We start from the raw sequence: 14,526 nt of genomic DNA, 5'->3' as shown, positions 1-14,526 counted from the left end.
TGTAGTTTTCTGAGTACAGGTCTTTTATCTCCTTGGTTAGGTTTATTCCTAGGTACTTGATTTTTCTTGTTGCTCTATCAAATGGGATTTTTTCCCTGATTTCTCTTTCTGCTGTTTCATTGTTGGTGTACAAGAATGCCTTTGATTTCTGAGTATTGACTTTGTATCCAGCTGTTTTGCCAAATTCATTTATTAGGTCGAGTAGTTTTTTGGAGGAGTCTATAGGATTTATAGTTGGCATTCTTAACTCTTTGATATTAAAGGTCCTCAACCTAATCTCAATTTTATTAAAAACAAAAGAATATTGACAACAACAGATACAGGAACACAAAAAGATGGACAAATTAAAGGAACACAATCCAGTGATAAAAATAGTGATGTTTTAAACACATCTTTTTAATAAAGTACAAATTAGAAAAACACCTTAAATGCTATTATTCATGAAATTTTTCTTTGAACTGCTCTTCCAAAGGCACTTTGGAATACTGTGAAGAAGTGGATTAGTCAGTTAATAAATTTGTTTTACCTCTTTTCCATCTGACAGTAAATGCAATTTTTTTGGAACATGAATACAAAAATATCCAGATAATATATATATTTTATTTTTATTTGTTTTTTATTATAAGGAATTCTTTTCTTTTTTTACTTATTATATTCCGAGAGCAAGAGAGAAAAGCATTGATTTGTTGTTCCACTTATTTATGCATTCTTTGGTTGATTCTTCTATGTGCCCTGACTGGGGGATCGAACCTGCAACCTTGGCATATCGGGACAATGCTTTAACCAACCGAACTACCTAATTGGGGATTAATTCTTGATTTTCATAAACAATTGGAAGACCCTACTGAGAATTTTAATCAGTTTTTAACTTTTGGTGAAGGTCACATATAGATACATCCCTTAAATATATGTAAGTTCAACACAAAATTTACATGCCAGTGAGGCTTATAATTTTCTGGAACCCATCCTTAGATAATTCCCTGGTGACCATGGACCTTTAGGTTAAGATTTGGAAACAGATTGCCTAGCTTTGAGTTCCAGCATTTCACAGATTGGAGGGTCTTATGATGTAACGATGGTTTCATTGATATATCAATAATAATATGGGTTTATGTACGAGATAAAATCAAGGAATTTTTTTTCCGAAAGAAGATAGATTTGATGACTCTGAAGTTACATAATAGTCTCCAAACTCAGTCATTTAGTGATGTCCATGAGGATAATAGGAAGGAGAATGACAATAGAGAAGACTTGGACTTAAGACTAGTTATTATATCCCTTCACTTTCACCTCATTTTTTTTTTTTTGCTGAAACTCTTAGCAAGTAAAAGATCCTCCCAAAAGACTGCTACCACCTTCCTAAATATATCCTTCAAAGCTTCTTTGACTCTCTCATTGCGCCAGGCATAGATGAATGGATTCAGCAGTGGTGTCACAAATGTTACCAATGTCACTGCCCAATTAGTATCCACAGAGTCACTCTGTGATGGCCGCACATAGAGAAAAATGGCACTTTCATAGAAGAGGGTCACCACCATCGAGTGGGAAGTACAGGTATAGGAGGCCTTCTGACGTCCTGAAGCAGAGGGAATGCGCAGAACAGCCAGGACTATGTGGCCATAGGACACAACAGTAATAATCAGTGAGGATACAATAATAAGAGAGGCCAGGACAAAGTCCGTTTCCTCCAGTTTCTTGCTATTGGTGCATGCCAAGCAGAGCAGTGGCCCACTGTCACAGAAGAAGTGCTGCACCACAGCATCTTGTTCACAGAAAGGAAGCAAGGCCACAGCAACTGTGGGGCCAAGCACAGGGAGGAGTCCCCCCGTCCAGCAGGCTAATGCCACCCGAAAGCACACAGTACCATTCATGAGCAAGGGGTAGTGCAGAGGATGACAGATGGCCAGCAGCAAGAATTCAGAGGCCCCAAGAAAGAAGTAGAAATAGAATTGGGTAATACATGCAGCAAAGGAAATGGTGTGCTGCCTTGAGAGAAAATTGCTCAGCATCTTGGGAATGATGACTGAAGTGAGTAGGATCTCTAGGCGGGACAGGTTACCTAGAAAGAAGTACATGGGAGTTTGCAGGCGAGCATCAGCTCCTATTACCCCAACAATCAACCCATTGCCAGTTAGAGACAAGAAGGAAAACAGAAAACAACTCTTCTTTTGTGCTGTTGAGATTTGGGACACCTGCCAGAATGAACTCTGTCACACCACTGCTCTGGTTCCCACCAAGAGCCATTATCTTTCCCACCTGTGCAACAACATGAACATAACTCTGGTGAGGACAAGTCTTCTCAAGAGCAATCCTAAAACTTATTTTATCATGATATGGCACACATATCCCCACTTTCTCCAATCACCAATCCTATTAAGATTTGAAGGACCTGAGGTCCTCATTTAATTGATATTAGAGCTGGCAAAGAATTTCTGTAAAGGGTAGTTAAAACTTAGGTATGAAAGTGCCAAGAGCCTCCATCTTCACATCTCCTATTCTCAGATTTTAAATGGTGATGCTTTGTTATTATAATAATATCATTGAGTATTTGAGTTGAGCAAAAATGTAAGAAAAATGATTTTGTGAAGAATATGATTCCCATTCAACCAGGATCAGAGCTTGAACCACATTGCCTAGCTTTGAATTCCAGCATCTCTTACTAGCTGAGTAGCTTTGAAAAAGTAGTAAGGAGCAAGTGAAATAATAGTACAAAGAGTTTAAAAGAGTTTCCAGCACTTAGCTGCCAAGTGTTGTAGTAGAGAAAGCCATGGACTGTAAATTAGGGCACCAGACTCTGCTTGGCTTGCCACTTTCCTTGGAAGACGACTATCAGTGCGTCCAGCCTGCTTGTCCTTCAACTGCTCAGCTATAAAATAAGACATAGAACCTAGGCTATTAGTACATCTTATATGAGATTACCCTTTTCATGGAGAATTACCTACCCTGGCAACCCAAGGGTCTAACTAAACTCAGCTTGTCACAAAGTGCTTGCCTATCTAAAGCAAGTTTAGCCATTTTTAAAAGGAATAAGAAGTATAAACTACTTGATTCAGTCAGGTATCTATACCTATTTATATAGTGTCAACTTCAAGCTAATGTTCTGTGGAATGTTATGAGCTTCTTAAGCTTTTCAGTCCATGATACCAATCCAAGGCCCTTTCACATACTTGGCTCTATTAAATAAACTTTCCAGAGACAGAATTATGAATTCCTGGTAATTACTAATGAAATCAGAAATGAAGTCCTTACTATTCAATTCGAGTCCCTCCAGCTCTGAAGACCACCAGTTATGTCACCAGAAAGGCACCAGGCCTGGAGTGAGTCTGCCTTGGGCTAGCTGGTAGTGTGTGGGTTCTTGACTTCATGCAGGAAAGCGTTCACAACATAAGTCCAGGTGATTTCGAGAGTACATTTATTACAGCTGGGGACAGTGAAACAAAGGAAGGGCTTAGAAGAGAAGAGGTAAAAGGAGAAAGCCTATGTGGTGCTCTGTTTTGGCGCACTAGAAATGTTATAGGAAAGAAGTGAGCCATTATGGGCTGCATTGAGTCACAGAGAAGTAAAAGTCACAGTGACTGTAGTGAGCTAAGGCAAGGCTGCTGTCAGCTCACAAAAAAGTCAGAGAATAGGGGGTTTTGGAAGGATCAGAGGGTTAGCCTGGGATGAGCTGCCACTGCCTGGTGCTTCCCTTGGTTGCAAGTCTTGCCAGGATCATTAGAGCTTAGGAGAAAGAAAGCAGTTACACAGCTGGGAAAGAAAGAGGGAAGAAAGGCGTGGGCCTGCTCCAGAGGGAGCCCTGTGAGGGCATCTTCTGTCTTAAGAGTTTTTATCTCTCTTTTGTGGACAGGAATCCTAGGAGAGGTCTCAGAGGAGGGTTTCAGCAGAATATTTATCAGCTTTCCAGGTGTGTTCTTTAATATCTTGATGTATCAAAATAAGCACATAGAGGGACCCAGGGTCCTTCTCTGGTCAGCTTTACCTCTATCTTGGATTTATTTGGCTCTAATTGTTTTTGTTGTTGTAGATATTTATTCCCCTGACTTCATCCCTACTTGGGTTTGGCTGGCACTAATGGCACTAATTTGGTCTCTGTCCTCTAGCTCCCCAACCAGGGTGATTTAAGCTACTTACTCTCTGCTTAGGGAGGAGAGGTATAAACCATTTGCTCTCAAGTGTCCTTGGTTAGGGAAGATAAGATCTTGCAATTTACTTGCTGACTGTAAATGGCTCAAATTGTTTGGCCCCATTTGTCTAACCATCTGCCTCAGTTTTCCTTTTCCCACTTGTCAAAAATTCTCCTAACATCTAACTATCCTGCCTCAATAAGAACCAAATTAGTGACATCTGAAACTTTGTTTTAAAAAATGCATCAGTTATTGGCAAATACCGATCCCTTTAAGGCATGCAAAGCATGAGAATTTACCTTAAAGCATTGGTCCTCTGTCAGCCTTGTCCTCTAGCACACCCCAGCAGTCTCTGTCCCAGCAAACATAAAAATTAACATGTGTCACCAGTGGAATGTCACAGGTAAGCACAGAGTCTAAGGGGACACATGAAGAAGAAGACAAAATGACACTTAGAGAAAGTATCCTGGAGAAAGGTGATGCCCAAACCAAATACTAAATGAGTATGGATGGTTCCCTTGGCTAAAGAGTATTTTCCACAGCAAAGAAAACCATCAACAAAATGAAAATACAACACACTGAACAGGAGAACATATCCACCAATGATACATCTGATAAGGGGTTAATATCTAAAATTTATGAAGAACTTATACAATTCAACACCAAACCCCTCCTCCCCCAAAACAATCCAACTGAAAAATGGGCAAAGGACCTGAATAGGTCCTCCAAAAAGGGCATACAGTTAGCCCATAGACATATGAAAAGATGCTCAACACCACTAATCATCAGAGAAATGCAAATTAAAACCACAATGAGATATCACCTCATACCTGTCAGAAGGGCTATCACCAATAAATCAACAAATAAGCTTCAGCAAGGTTGTGGAGAAAAGGGAACCTTTGTGCATTGTTGGTGGGAATGTGGACTGGACAGCCTCTGTGGAAAGCAGTACGGAGTTACCTCAAAAAATTAAAAATGGAACGCCTTATGACTCACCAATTCTACTTCTGGGAATATATTCAAAGAAATCTGAAACATTAATTTCAAATAATATATGCACATCTATGTTCATTGAAGCATTATTTACAATAGCCAAGATCTGGAAGGAACTCAAGTGCCCATCAGTAGATGAGTGAATAAAGAAGCTGTGGTACATTTACTCAATAGAATACTACTCAGCAGTAAACAAAAAGAAGGAAATCTTGCCTTTTACAATGGCATAAATCGACCTAGAGAGTATTGGTCAAGTGAAATAAGCCAGTCAGAGAAAGACAAGTACCATATGATTTCACTTGTATGTGGAATCTAATGAACAAAATAAACTAACAAATGAACTAGAAACAGACTCATAGAGACAGACAAAAGATTGACAACTGTCAGAGGAGTGGGAGTTTGAGGGGTTAAATGAAAAAGGTGGAGAGATAAAGCAAAAAAAACCCCACAAAACCTCATAGACACTGACAACAGTATGATGATTACCAGAAGGAAAGGAAAATAGTGAGAGGTAAAGAAGGGATAAATGGTGATGGAAGGAGACTTGAATTTTGGTGGTGAACCCATAATACAATATACAGATGATGTGTAGAATTATACACCTGAAACCTATAGAATTTTATTAACCCATGTCGCCTCAATAAATTCAATAAGAAAAAAGGGGGAAAAAGAACAATTCAGATTAGTCCCAACAGAATAACAAATCTTATTTGCAGGGGAAAATTGTATCATATTAGAAAGTGGGTAAAGTTCCAAAACACTTTCTGTATGAAGGTCCTAAGGCTGAAATACAGACTGCCTTGTTTTAAAAACAGCCCAGAACAAGCTGCTATGTGCAGAACAAAAGATAGTGTAACAATATCTTGCAGTTTGCAATACTATCAAAGTCCTAGCTCTTGAGAAAGCTGGAAAATTAGAAAATAGATGATAGAAAAATTTAGAAACAAAGAATACTCTTCTTACAAAGAGTAAGAAGCAACATGGCTCAAATAGTGAGTTGAACTAGCAGTATGACTTGGAAAGATTTAACTTTTCAATATTCAGTCATTTCACTGTAAATTTAATAAAAGCCATTTTTATTACCTTTAAAAATGAGTATGGTTTTGACAGAAAAGAAGGTGTTTAATGGAAAAGAGCAGCGTGTGAACATAGTACATTTAGGCAGAAGCACAGTATATAAGGGGCAGAGAGGAATGAGAGGGAGCTGGTCACTTCAAAGAGGACTCTTTCCTGCTGTGAAAATACTTCATTGAACTGAACCTAACTATCTATTAAGTGAAAGGAAGATGAGCCTCAACCCCAAATGTGGGAGGAATTTCTCCTACTTACTCCTGAATGATCTTGATGTCTCTATGAGGGTAGAGATCACCCTGCAAGAATCCTCTTTCCCTTTTTATGACTCAAGTGTCCTGCTCCATCCTAGAGTCTCTCCCATACCTTGTACTATGAGGCTGACAATAGCCTGGTATCCTTGGAGTTCCCAAGGATGGTCAAAGAACTCGGGAAAACAGGCAGCATTTGGATAATCTGCTTCTTCTCTTGTGCTTTCCCCCTGGGTATAATGCCTGAGATACTGTTCTTCTGCCTTGTAAACAAAGGGGCTTTTGGATTCTAAGGAAGCCACATTACGCTGCCCCTTTTTCTGGTCATGGCCTACTAAGCTATAAGGGCCCACCCTTCTCTCCCTGTGGAAGAGTGTCTTCTGCAATGTGATCATTGCCTTAGACTGGAACAGGCATGCTTCAAGTGCAGGACAATGATGTCACAATGCTCCAAGCCACTGTAAGAATAACAAGGGGCTGAAAGCCAAGGAATGGATATGGAGGGGTTAAACCATTCATCTATCGATGAAAAATCTTAATGCACTTACACCTATAGTTCCTTTCATTTCTAATGGTTGAAAAATGTTCCATTTAAAACCAAGTCTTCACTTTTTGCTGATGAGTTTTGTATACAAATTATCAATTTTCCTGTTTTTATTCTGTCTTCCCTGGATCCTGGCATTAGCCTCAATGTGGGGAAGGTGAAGGTTGAAGTCGCTGGATTCTAACCAATCTCTTTATGGAAGGGTACAATATATAACTTCAGTTTCCAGTGGAGATGCTCCAAAATGTGGATTGGTTGATCCAGACACAAGAAGCCTAGCTAGAAGCAGTGCCTACTAGAGAATTTTGGGAGGAGTTAAAACCCTAAGAGAGTAATAAAGACAAAGAGAGAAAATAATACTTAAAAACCCAGGGGAAGCTCTGCAATTCAAAGGAAATTTCCCAGATTCTGGGCCTGATAAATTTGAAAAGGCGGCTAACCCTTCATTCAACAAGGAATGCCTGGGAATGTTCTTACCTTCATTTGTCAACTACCCCAAGCCAGGCCCCTATAAAAGTACTGGGGCAATAAAGTGGGAATGAGAGAAATATGGTGTTTGACCAGCTATAGGAGTTCCACAGTCATCATCCAACTTTCTACTGCATGGCACTCAAAGGAAATGTTTATTTTCCAAGTAACACAGACATAGTGTCTTTTCCCTGAAGACTTAAAATGATGTTGGGAATACCTTCCCTCTCTTGTAGGTTGGGAAGTAATAGGAGCCCCAGGAGTGTGATAGGATAGGGGAAGATACCCTGTATCATTTCTAGTTTTTTCTCCTTATCCCAGCTTTGTACTGTATCCTCTAGTAATAGGATATGCCATCCCACACACCCAAAAATTTATTTAGAATTCTGAACCAGTATTTATAGTTTTCCCTTTGTGTTCACTCTATGCCCCTGACTAAAAACTTGACTAACTCCTATTCACACTCAGTTTACTCTGGTGCATACAAGTTCTTCTCAGTGGCTTCCTCTGCCCACTCTACAACCTGACTGTGGCATGTTCTGCTGACCTCAGTCTCAACACTTAATCCATTGTATTAAGTTCATTGTATTAATTCTGCATTTTCATCTGTATCTTTTGCCACACTGTGAACTCCTAAGGCAGGAACTATGTTTTGATCTCTGTATTTCTAGCATAAAGCACTGTGCCTGGCACACATTAGGTGCTTAATAAATTATGTGTGCTAAAATGCTCTGAACCCTAGACATAAAGAGCAGCTGCTCTTGTGAAATGAACACCAGTTAAATCTTGAGCTAAGAGGAAGAATACACAGGTCCCTCTGGAACTCAAGCTGAATTCCATCCTTTCTAGACATGCTCCTTTTTAGAGAGAGAGAAAAAAACCCCTAAATGGTAGCATGGGTAAGGCATGAGAAAAGTCATTACTTTAGGTTATGAGGAAGGATTGGGAGCAAAGACTGTTAAAATTAGCTGAGCTAAGATGAAAAAACTCAACCAGAAACTGAAGCTCTTATTGGTTGACCTGTGGGATGAAGAGGTCTAAGCAAAAAGAGAGGCCATGAATGAAGTCTGTGAACTAGTAAATCATACTTAAGGCATACGTGTTTTTAAACTTTAAAGCAAAATGCATCAAAGCAGTTCTAAGAAGGAAATTCATAAAGATAAATGCCTACCTCAAGAAAAAAAAGTCTCAAGTAAACAACCCAACTTTATACCTCAAGGAACTAGAAAAATAACAAATGAAGCCCAAAGTTAATAGAAAAAAAGCAAATAACAAAGATTAGAGCAGAAATAAGTAGAATACATACCAAAAAGACAATTTAAAAGATCATTGAAACTAAGACCTGGTTCTTTGAAAAGATACGCAAAATTGACAAACTTTTAGTGATACTCACCAAGGAAGAGGACCCAAATAAATAAAATCAGAAGTAAAAACGATGTTACAACTGATAGCACAGAAATACAAAAGATCATAAGAGGCTACTATTGACAATTACACTCCAACAAATTAGACAACCTAGAAAGAATAAATAAATTTCTAGAAACATACAGCTTACCAAGAGTGAATCCTGATGATATACAAAAAAAAAAAAATCTGAACAGACCAATTACTAGTAAGGAGATCAAATCAGTAATCAAAAACCTCCCAACAAACAAAATACCAGGACCAGATGGCTTCACTGGTGAATTCTACCAAATATTCTAAGAATAAATGCCAATTCTTCACAAACTCTTCCAAAAAGTTGAACAGAAGGGAACTCTTTCAAACTTGTTTACAAGGCCAACATTACCCTCATATCAAAATCAGATGCCATAAGAAAACAAAATTACAGGCCAATATCCCTGATGAACATAGATGCAAAAATCCTCAACAAAACATTAGCCAACCAAATTCAACGGTACATTTAAAATAGAATTTGTTCTAGGGATGCAAGAATGGTACAACATCCTCAAATCAGTCAATGTAACACACCACATTTACAAAATAAAGGACAAAAATAATGTGACCATCTCAACAGATGCAAAAAAAAGAACAGCTGACAAAATTCAACATCCATTTATGCAGTATAGAGGCAACATACCAAAATATATCAAAGGCCATAAATGGAAAGGCCACATCTAATTTCATATTCACTAGTAAAAAGTTTTCATGTAATATCAGGAAAAGACAAGGCTGGCATCTCATAACTTTTATTCAACATAGTATTGGAAGTCCTAGTCAGAGTGGTTAGGCAAGAAAAAGAAATAAAATCCATCCAAATTAGAAAGGAAGAAGTAAAACTTATTATTTGCAGATGACATGATAATATATATAGAAGACCCTAAGGTTCAATTAAAAAAAAAAACTGTTGGAACTAGTAAAGTTGCAAGATACAAAATTAATACAAAAAGTCAGTTGTGTTTTTTATATAAATAATGAACTATTAGAAAGAGAAATTAAGAAAATTATCCCATTTACAGTTACAACAAAAATATGAAATATCCAGGAATAAATTTAACAAGAAGGTAAAAGACCTGTATATTGAAAACTACAAGATATTTATTTAAAAATTTGAAGAATAGCCCTGGCTGGTGTGGCTCAGTGACTTGACTGCTGGCCTTTGAGACAAAAGGTTGCTGGTTCAATTCCCAGTCAGAGCACATGCCTGGGTCGCAGGCCAGGTCCCTAGTTGGGGGTGTGCGAGAAGCAACTGATTAATGTATCTCTCGCACATTGATGTTTCTCTACCTCTCTTTCTCCTTCCCTCCCCCCCCCTCTAAAAAGTGAATAAATAAAATCTTTTTAAAAATTTGAAGAATGCATAAATAAATAAAAACATATACCATGTTCATAAATTGGATGAATATTGTTAAAATTCCATACTACTAAAGCAATACACAGATCCCATGCAATTTCTTTCAAAATTCTAATGATATTGTTTTACAGAAATAGATCAAACAATCCTAAAATGTATATGAAGACATAGAAGACCCTGAATAGTCAAATTAATCTTGAAAAATAAGAACAAAGCCAGAGACATCACACACTCTGATTTTAAACTACATGCAAAGCTATAGTAATTAAAACAGTATGGTATTGGAATAAAAACAGACACAAAGACCAAAGGAACAGAATTAAGATCCCAGGAAATAAGTCCAAAAAATGCATAGGCCTTTAATGACAGAGAAGCCAAAAATACACAATGGGGAAAGACTAGTCTCTTCAACAAAGGGTGTTGGGAAAATTAGACAACCACACATGAAAGAATAAAACTGAACCACTGTCTTTCATCATGCACAAAAATGAACTCACTTGAAACACAACCTGAAACCATGAAACTCCTAGAAGAAAACATAGGTGGTAAACTCTTTGACTTAGGTCTTGGTAATTATTTTCAAAGCAACAAAAGCAAAAACTAACAAGTGGGACTCTATCAAACTAAAAAGCTGCACAGCAAAGAAAACCATCAGCAAAGTGAAAAGGCAACCTACTGAATGGGAGAAAAGATTTGCAAATTATATAGCTGATAAGAGGCTAATAATGAAAATATAAAAAGAACTCATAAAACTCAATAGCAAAAAGACAAACCTTCTGCTTAAAACATGGGCAGAAGACTTGAGGAAACAGTTTTCCAAAGAAGACATACAGATGGCAACAAGCACATGAAAAGATGCTCTATATCATTAATCATCTAGGAAATGCAAATCAAAACCAAAGTGAGATATCAAGTCATACCTGCTAGAATTACTTATCAAAAAGACTAGAAATAGCTTTACATGATGGAACACTATGCAGCAGAAAGAAAGAAGGAGCTCCTACCCTTCGTGATAGCACGGATGGAACTGGAGAGCATTATGCTAAGTGAAATAAGCCAGGCAGTGAGGGACAAATATCATATGATCTCACCTTTAACTGGAACATAATCAACAAAAGAAAAAAGCAAGCAACATGTAACCAGAGACATTGAAATTAAGAACAAACTGACAGTAACCAGAGGGGAGGTGGGAGGGGATAATGGGGGGAAAAGGAGGGTTTTCAGGAACAACTATAAAGGGACACATGGACAAAACCAAGGAAAGGTGGGATCAGGGGAGGGAGTTAGGGATGGCTGGGGTGGGGGAGATTGGGGTGGGGGGTGGAAATGCAGACAACTGTATTTGAACAACAATAAAAAAAATTTTAATAAAAATTTTAAAAAGAAGCATAAATGGTAGGTACAAAATACACAGGGGGAGATTAAGAATAGTATGGGAAATGGAGAGGCCAAAAAAATTATAAGTACAACCCATGTTGTACTAAGGGGGAAATGAACTAAGGGGGAGGAATGATGGTGAGAGTGGGGGTGCAGGGCAGACTGGAATAACAGGGAGAAAAAAATGAGACAACTGTAATAGCATAATCAATAAAATATATCTAAAATGAAAACAAAAAAAGACTAGAAGTAGCAAGTATTGGCAAGGATGTGGAGAAAAGAGAACCCTTGCATACTGTTGGTGGGAGTGTAATTTGGTGCAGCCATTATTTAAAAAAAAAACACACAGTATGGGAAGGGTTCCTCAAAAAATTAAAAATAGAACTACTATATGGTCCAGCAATTCCATTTTGGGGTATTTACCTGAAGAAAACAAAAACCTAGCTCAAAAATCCATGTTCATTGCAGCATTATTTACAATAGCCAAGATATAGAAACAACTTAAGTGTCCATCAATGGTTGAATGGTTAAAGAATATATATAGTGTAAAATGGAATATTATTTGGCCATAAAAACATAAAAAGAATGAAATCTTGCCATTTGCAACAATATGAATGGAACTTGAGGGATTTAAGTGAAACAAGTCAGACAGAGAAAGACAAATATCATACGATCTCTCATTAAAAAATCTAAAATAAATGAACTAATAAATAATCTAGCTCATAGATACAGAGAACTGATTTGTGGTTACCAGAGACAGTTGGGGAGCAAGGTGAAGAAATGAGTGAACTATTTTTGTTTATAGTTTGAATGTTTTAAAAATAAAAAGTGTTTTTAATTTGTTTGAACTGTAAGGATTAAGGCTACAGCAGAGCCAGGTGATTTTTTTAAATTTTTATTTTAAATTAATTAATTAATTTTTTTATTCAGTTACAATTGTCTGCATTTTCTCCCCATCCCTCCACCCCACCCCAACCAGTCCCACCTCCCTCCCCCACCTCTACCCTCCCCCTTGATTTTGTCCTTGTGTCCTTTATAGTAGCTCCTATACACCCCTCTCCCCACTATCCCCTCCCCATTTCCCTCTGGCTATTGTTACATTGTTCTTAATTTCAAGCCAGGTGATTTTTAAAAATCACATAGCCATTTGTCCAGGTCACAATTGTTAGGGTATTCAGCTTATAATACTCTCAAATAGATCATAAGAATATCTTAGTTTTTACATGAAATAAAGCATGTAAGAAGAAATATTTTATTTATTTTTAAAATATAAAACATATATGACTCAAAAATAAAAATATAACAAGTTATAGATTAAAAAGTCCTAGTCCACCCATAACCATCTGCACCACATCCCCTTGCCTAATTAACCATTTTTATTGTCTTATTGTGCATCTTTTCTGTGATTTTTTTGGTATATATTAACAATGTCAAATAAATGTTATTTATTTACCTGTGATTGTTTTATGCTATTCTGCACCTTGTTTCTTGCTTTCAGGATATTCCAGAAAACTTTCCTTGTTTGTACACAGAGAGCGGAAGGAAAATATTTAAACCAAGGAGACCATTTGCTTGACAAATCTGTTGAATGGATGGATTATAACATTCTTCACTTATACTTCAGCTTTAACCATTTTTTGATATCTCTTTAACTTCAGTTTTTCTCATCAGTAAAAATCTCATTGTGGTAGAAATAGTATCCAATATTTAATTATCAGTTTGTAAGTAAAATAAGTTATAGCAAAATGGGATGATATCTGAAATTTGATTCAAAATAGAGTGAGTGGGGTTATAGATCAAATTAGCTTGAATGGGAACTGGTAAATCATTGAACTACGAATTGATTATGCTGTGATTCATTATACTACTTTATGTTTAGTACATTTGAAATTTCCCATAATGAAAAAACCTTGGGAATATGTAGGGACAATCAGTTATCTATTTAAAGACTAAGTTTTTAGACATACATGATTTCTTCAGTAAAATTTAATGAATGTCATAGTTCCCTAAAGATGGCCACTCTAATTCCACAATCAACTATCCAGCCACTGGAGAATGTCAAATATCATGTGGGCTACTGAGAGCCAGGAAATGTAAAACTATAATGAACTTCTGACTCCAAGAGGAATTCAACCCTCTCAGCAACATCCAGCTTTCTGATCCTAAAGGAGTGGAGGCAATATAGAAACACATACAAACACACAGAATCACAGTTCAAAATAAAGAAATGGGCTTAAAATAATCCATTGAGAGCAAAAGTCTATCCTTTTCATTATACCAAATTCCTTAAAATGATTTTTTTCTCTTTTTTACCCTTTTCATATTTTGAAAAGGAAAACAGCATAGAAAAATGAGACAGAGTGCCATTACCAAATCTTTACATAAAAGGATCTTCCAGGAGGAAAAAAAAAAAAAGGGCAAATAGAATTGAATTAAGAAGAACAGAGAAATAATAGTGCAAATCTAAAATAGAAACAGGAGATATCTACTCCGTAGTCCTTAATTCATACATTTTAACTGACATGATTTTAAACACTTAAAAAAAATTCTTACTGAATGACACAATCAGGTCCAAATACAGCTCTAACAATTACAAAATTACTATACATGTGTTAGTTTTTGCAATATGTAATTTTTGAAAATAAAAAGAAATGAAATTTACCTTTTAATGTGAAACCTGTACTTGAATTTGATGTAAAAATAATTGAGTCAAACTTGATATAAGCATTTATAAATTTTATTTTCAACTGAAAGGAAGTGGCTTTTGTTCTTGCTACTTATCCTAGTTAAGCAGAATAAGCTTACTCACACAGGTAAGAAATTGATATTACAACTAAATGTCAATGAGTTTCCTCTAAATATTAAAAATTAGAACTTTATGAGGGGCAGATCAGCACCTCTCAT

At 36.8% G+C, this 14,526-nt stretch overlaps 1 protein-coding gene across 1 annotated transcript; it reads right to left on the bottom strand.

Annotated features, from left to right (window-relative positions):
- Window positions 1-1,286: 1,286 nt before the first annotated feature.
- Window positions 1,287-2,244, bottom strand: OR6S1 (olfactory receptor family 6 subfamily S member 1). Its single transcript, XM_024567448.2, is given in 2 exon segments — window positions 1,287-2,136; window positions 2,138-2,244. Coding segments are annotated over 2 exon segments (957 nt in total).
- Between the last annotated feature and the right edge of the window lie 12,282 nt (window positions 2,245-14,526).

The sequence above is a fragment of the Desmodus rotundus genome, chromosome 7 (assembly GCF_022682495.2).
Source record: "Desmodus rotundus isolate HL8 chromosome 7, HLdesRot8A.1, whole genome shotgun sequence".
NCBI classification, from domain to species: Eukaryota; Metazoa; Chordata; class Mammalia; order Chiroptera; family Phyllostomidae; genus Desmodus; species Desmodus rotundus.
The sequence above is the reverse complement of the archived record's forward strand: the minus strand, read 5'-3'. Positions and strand labels throughout refer to the sequence as shown.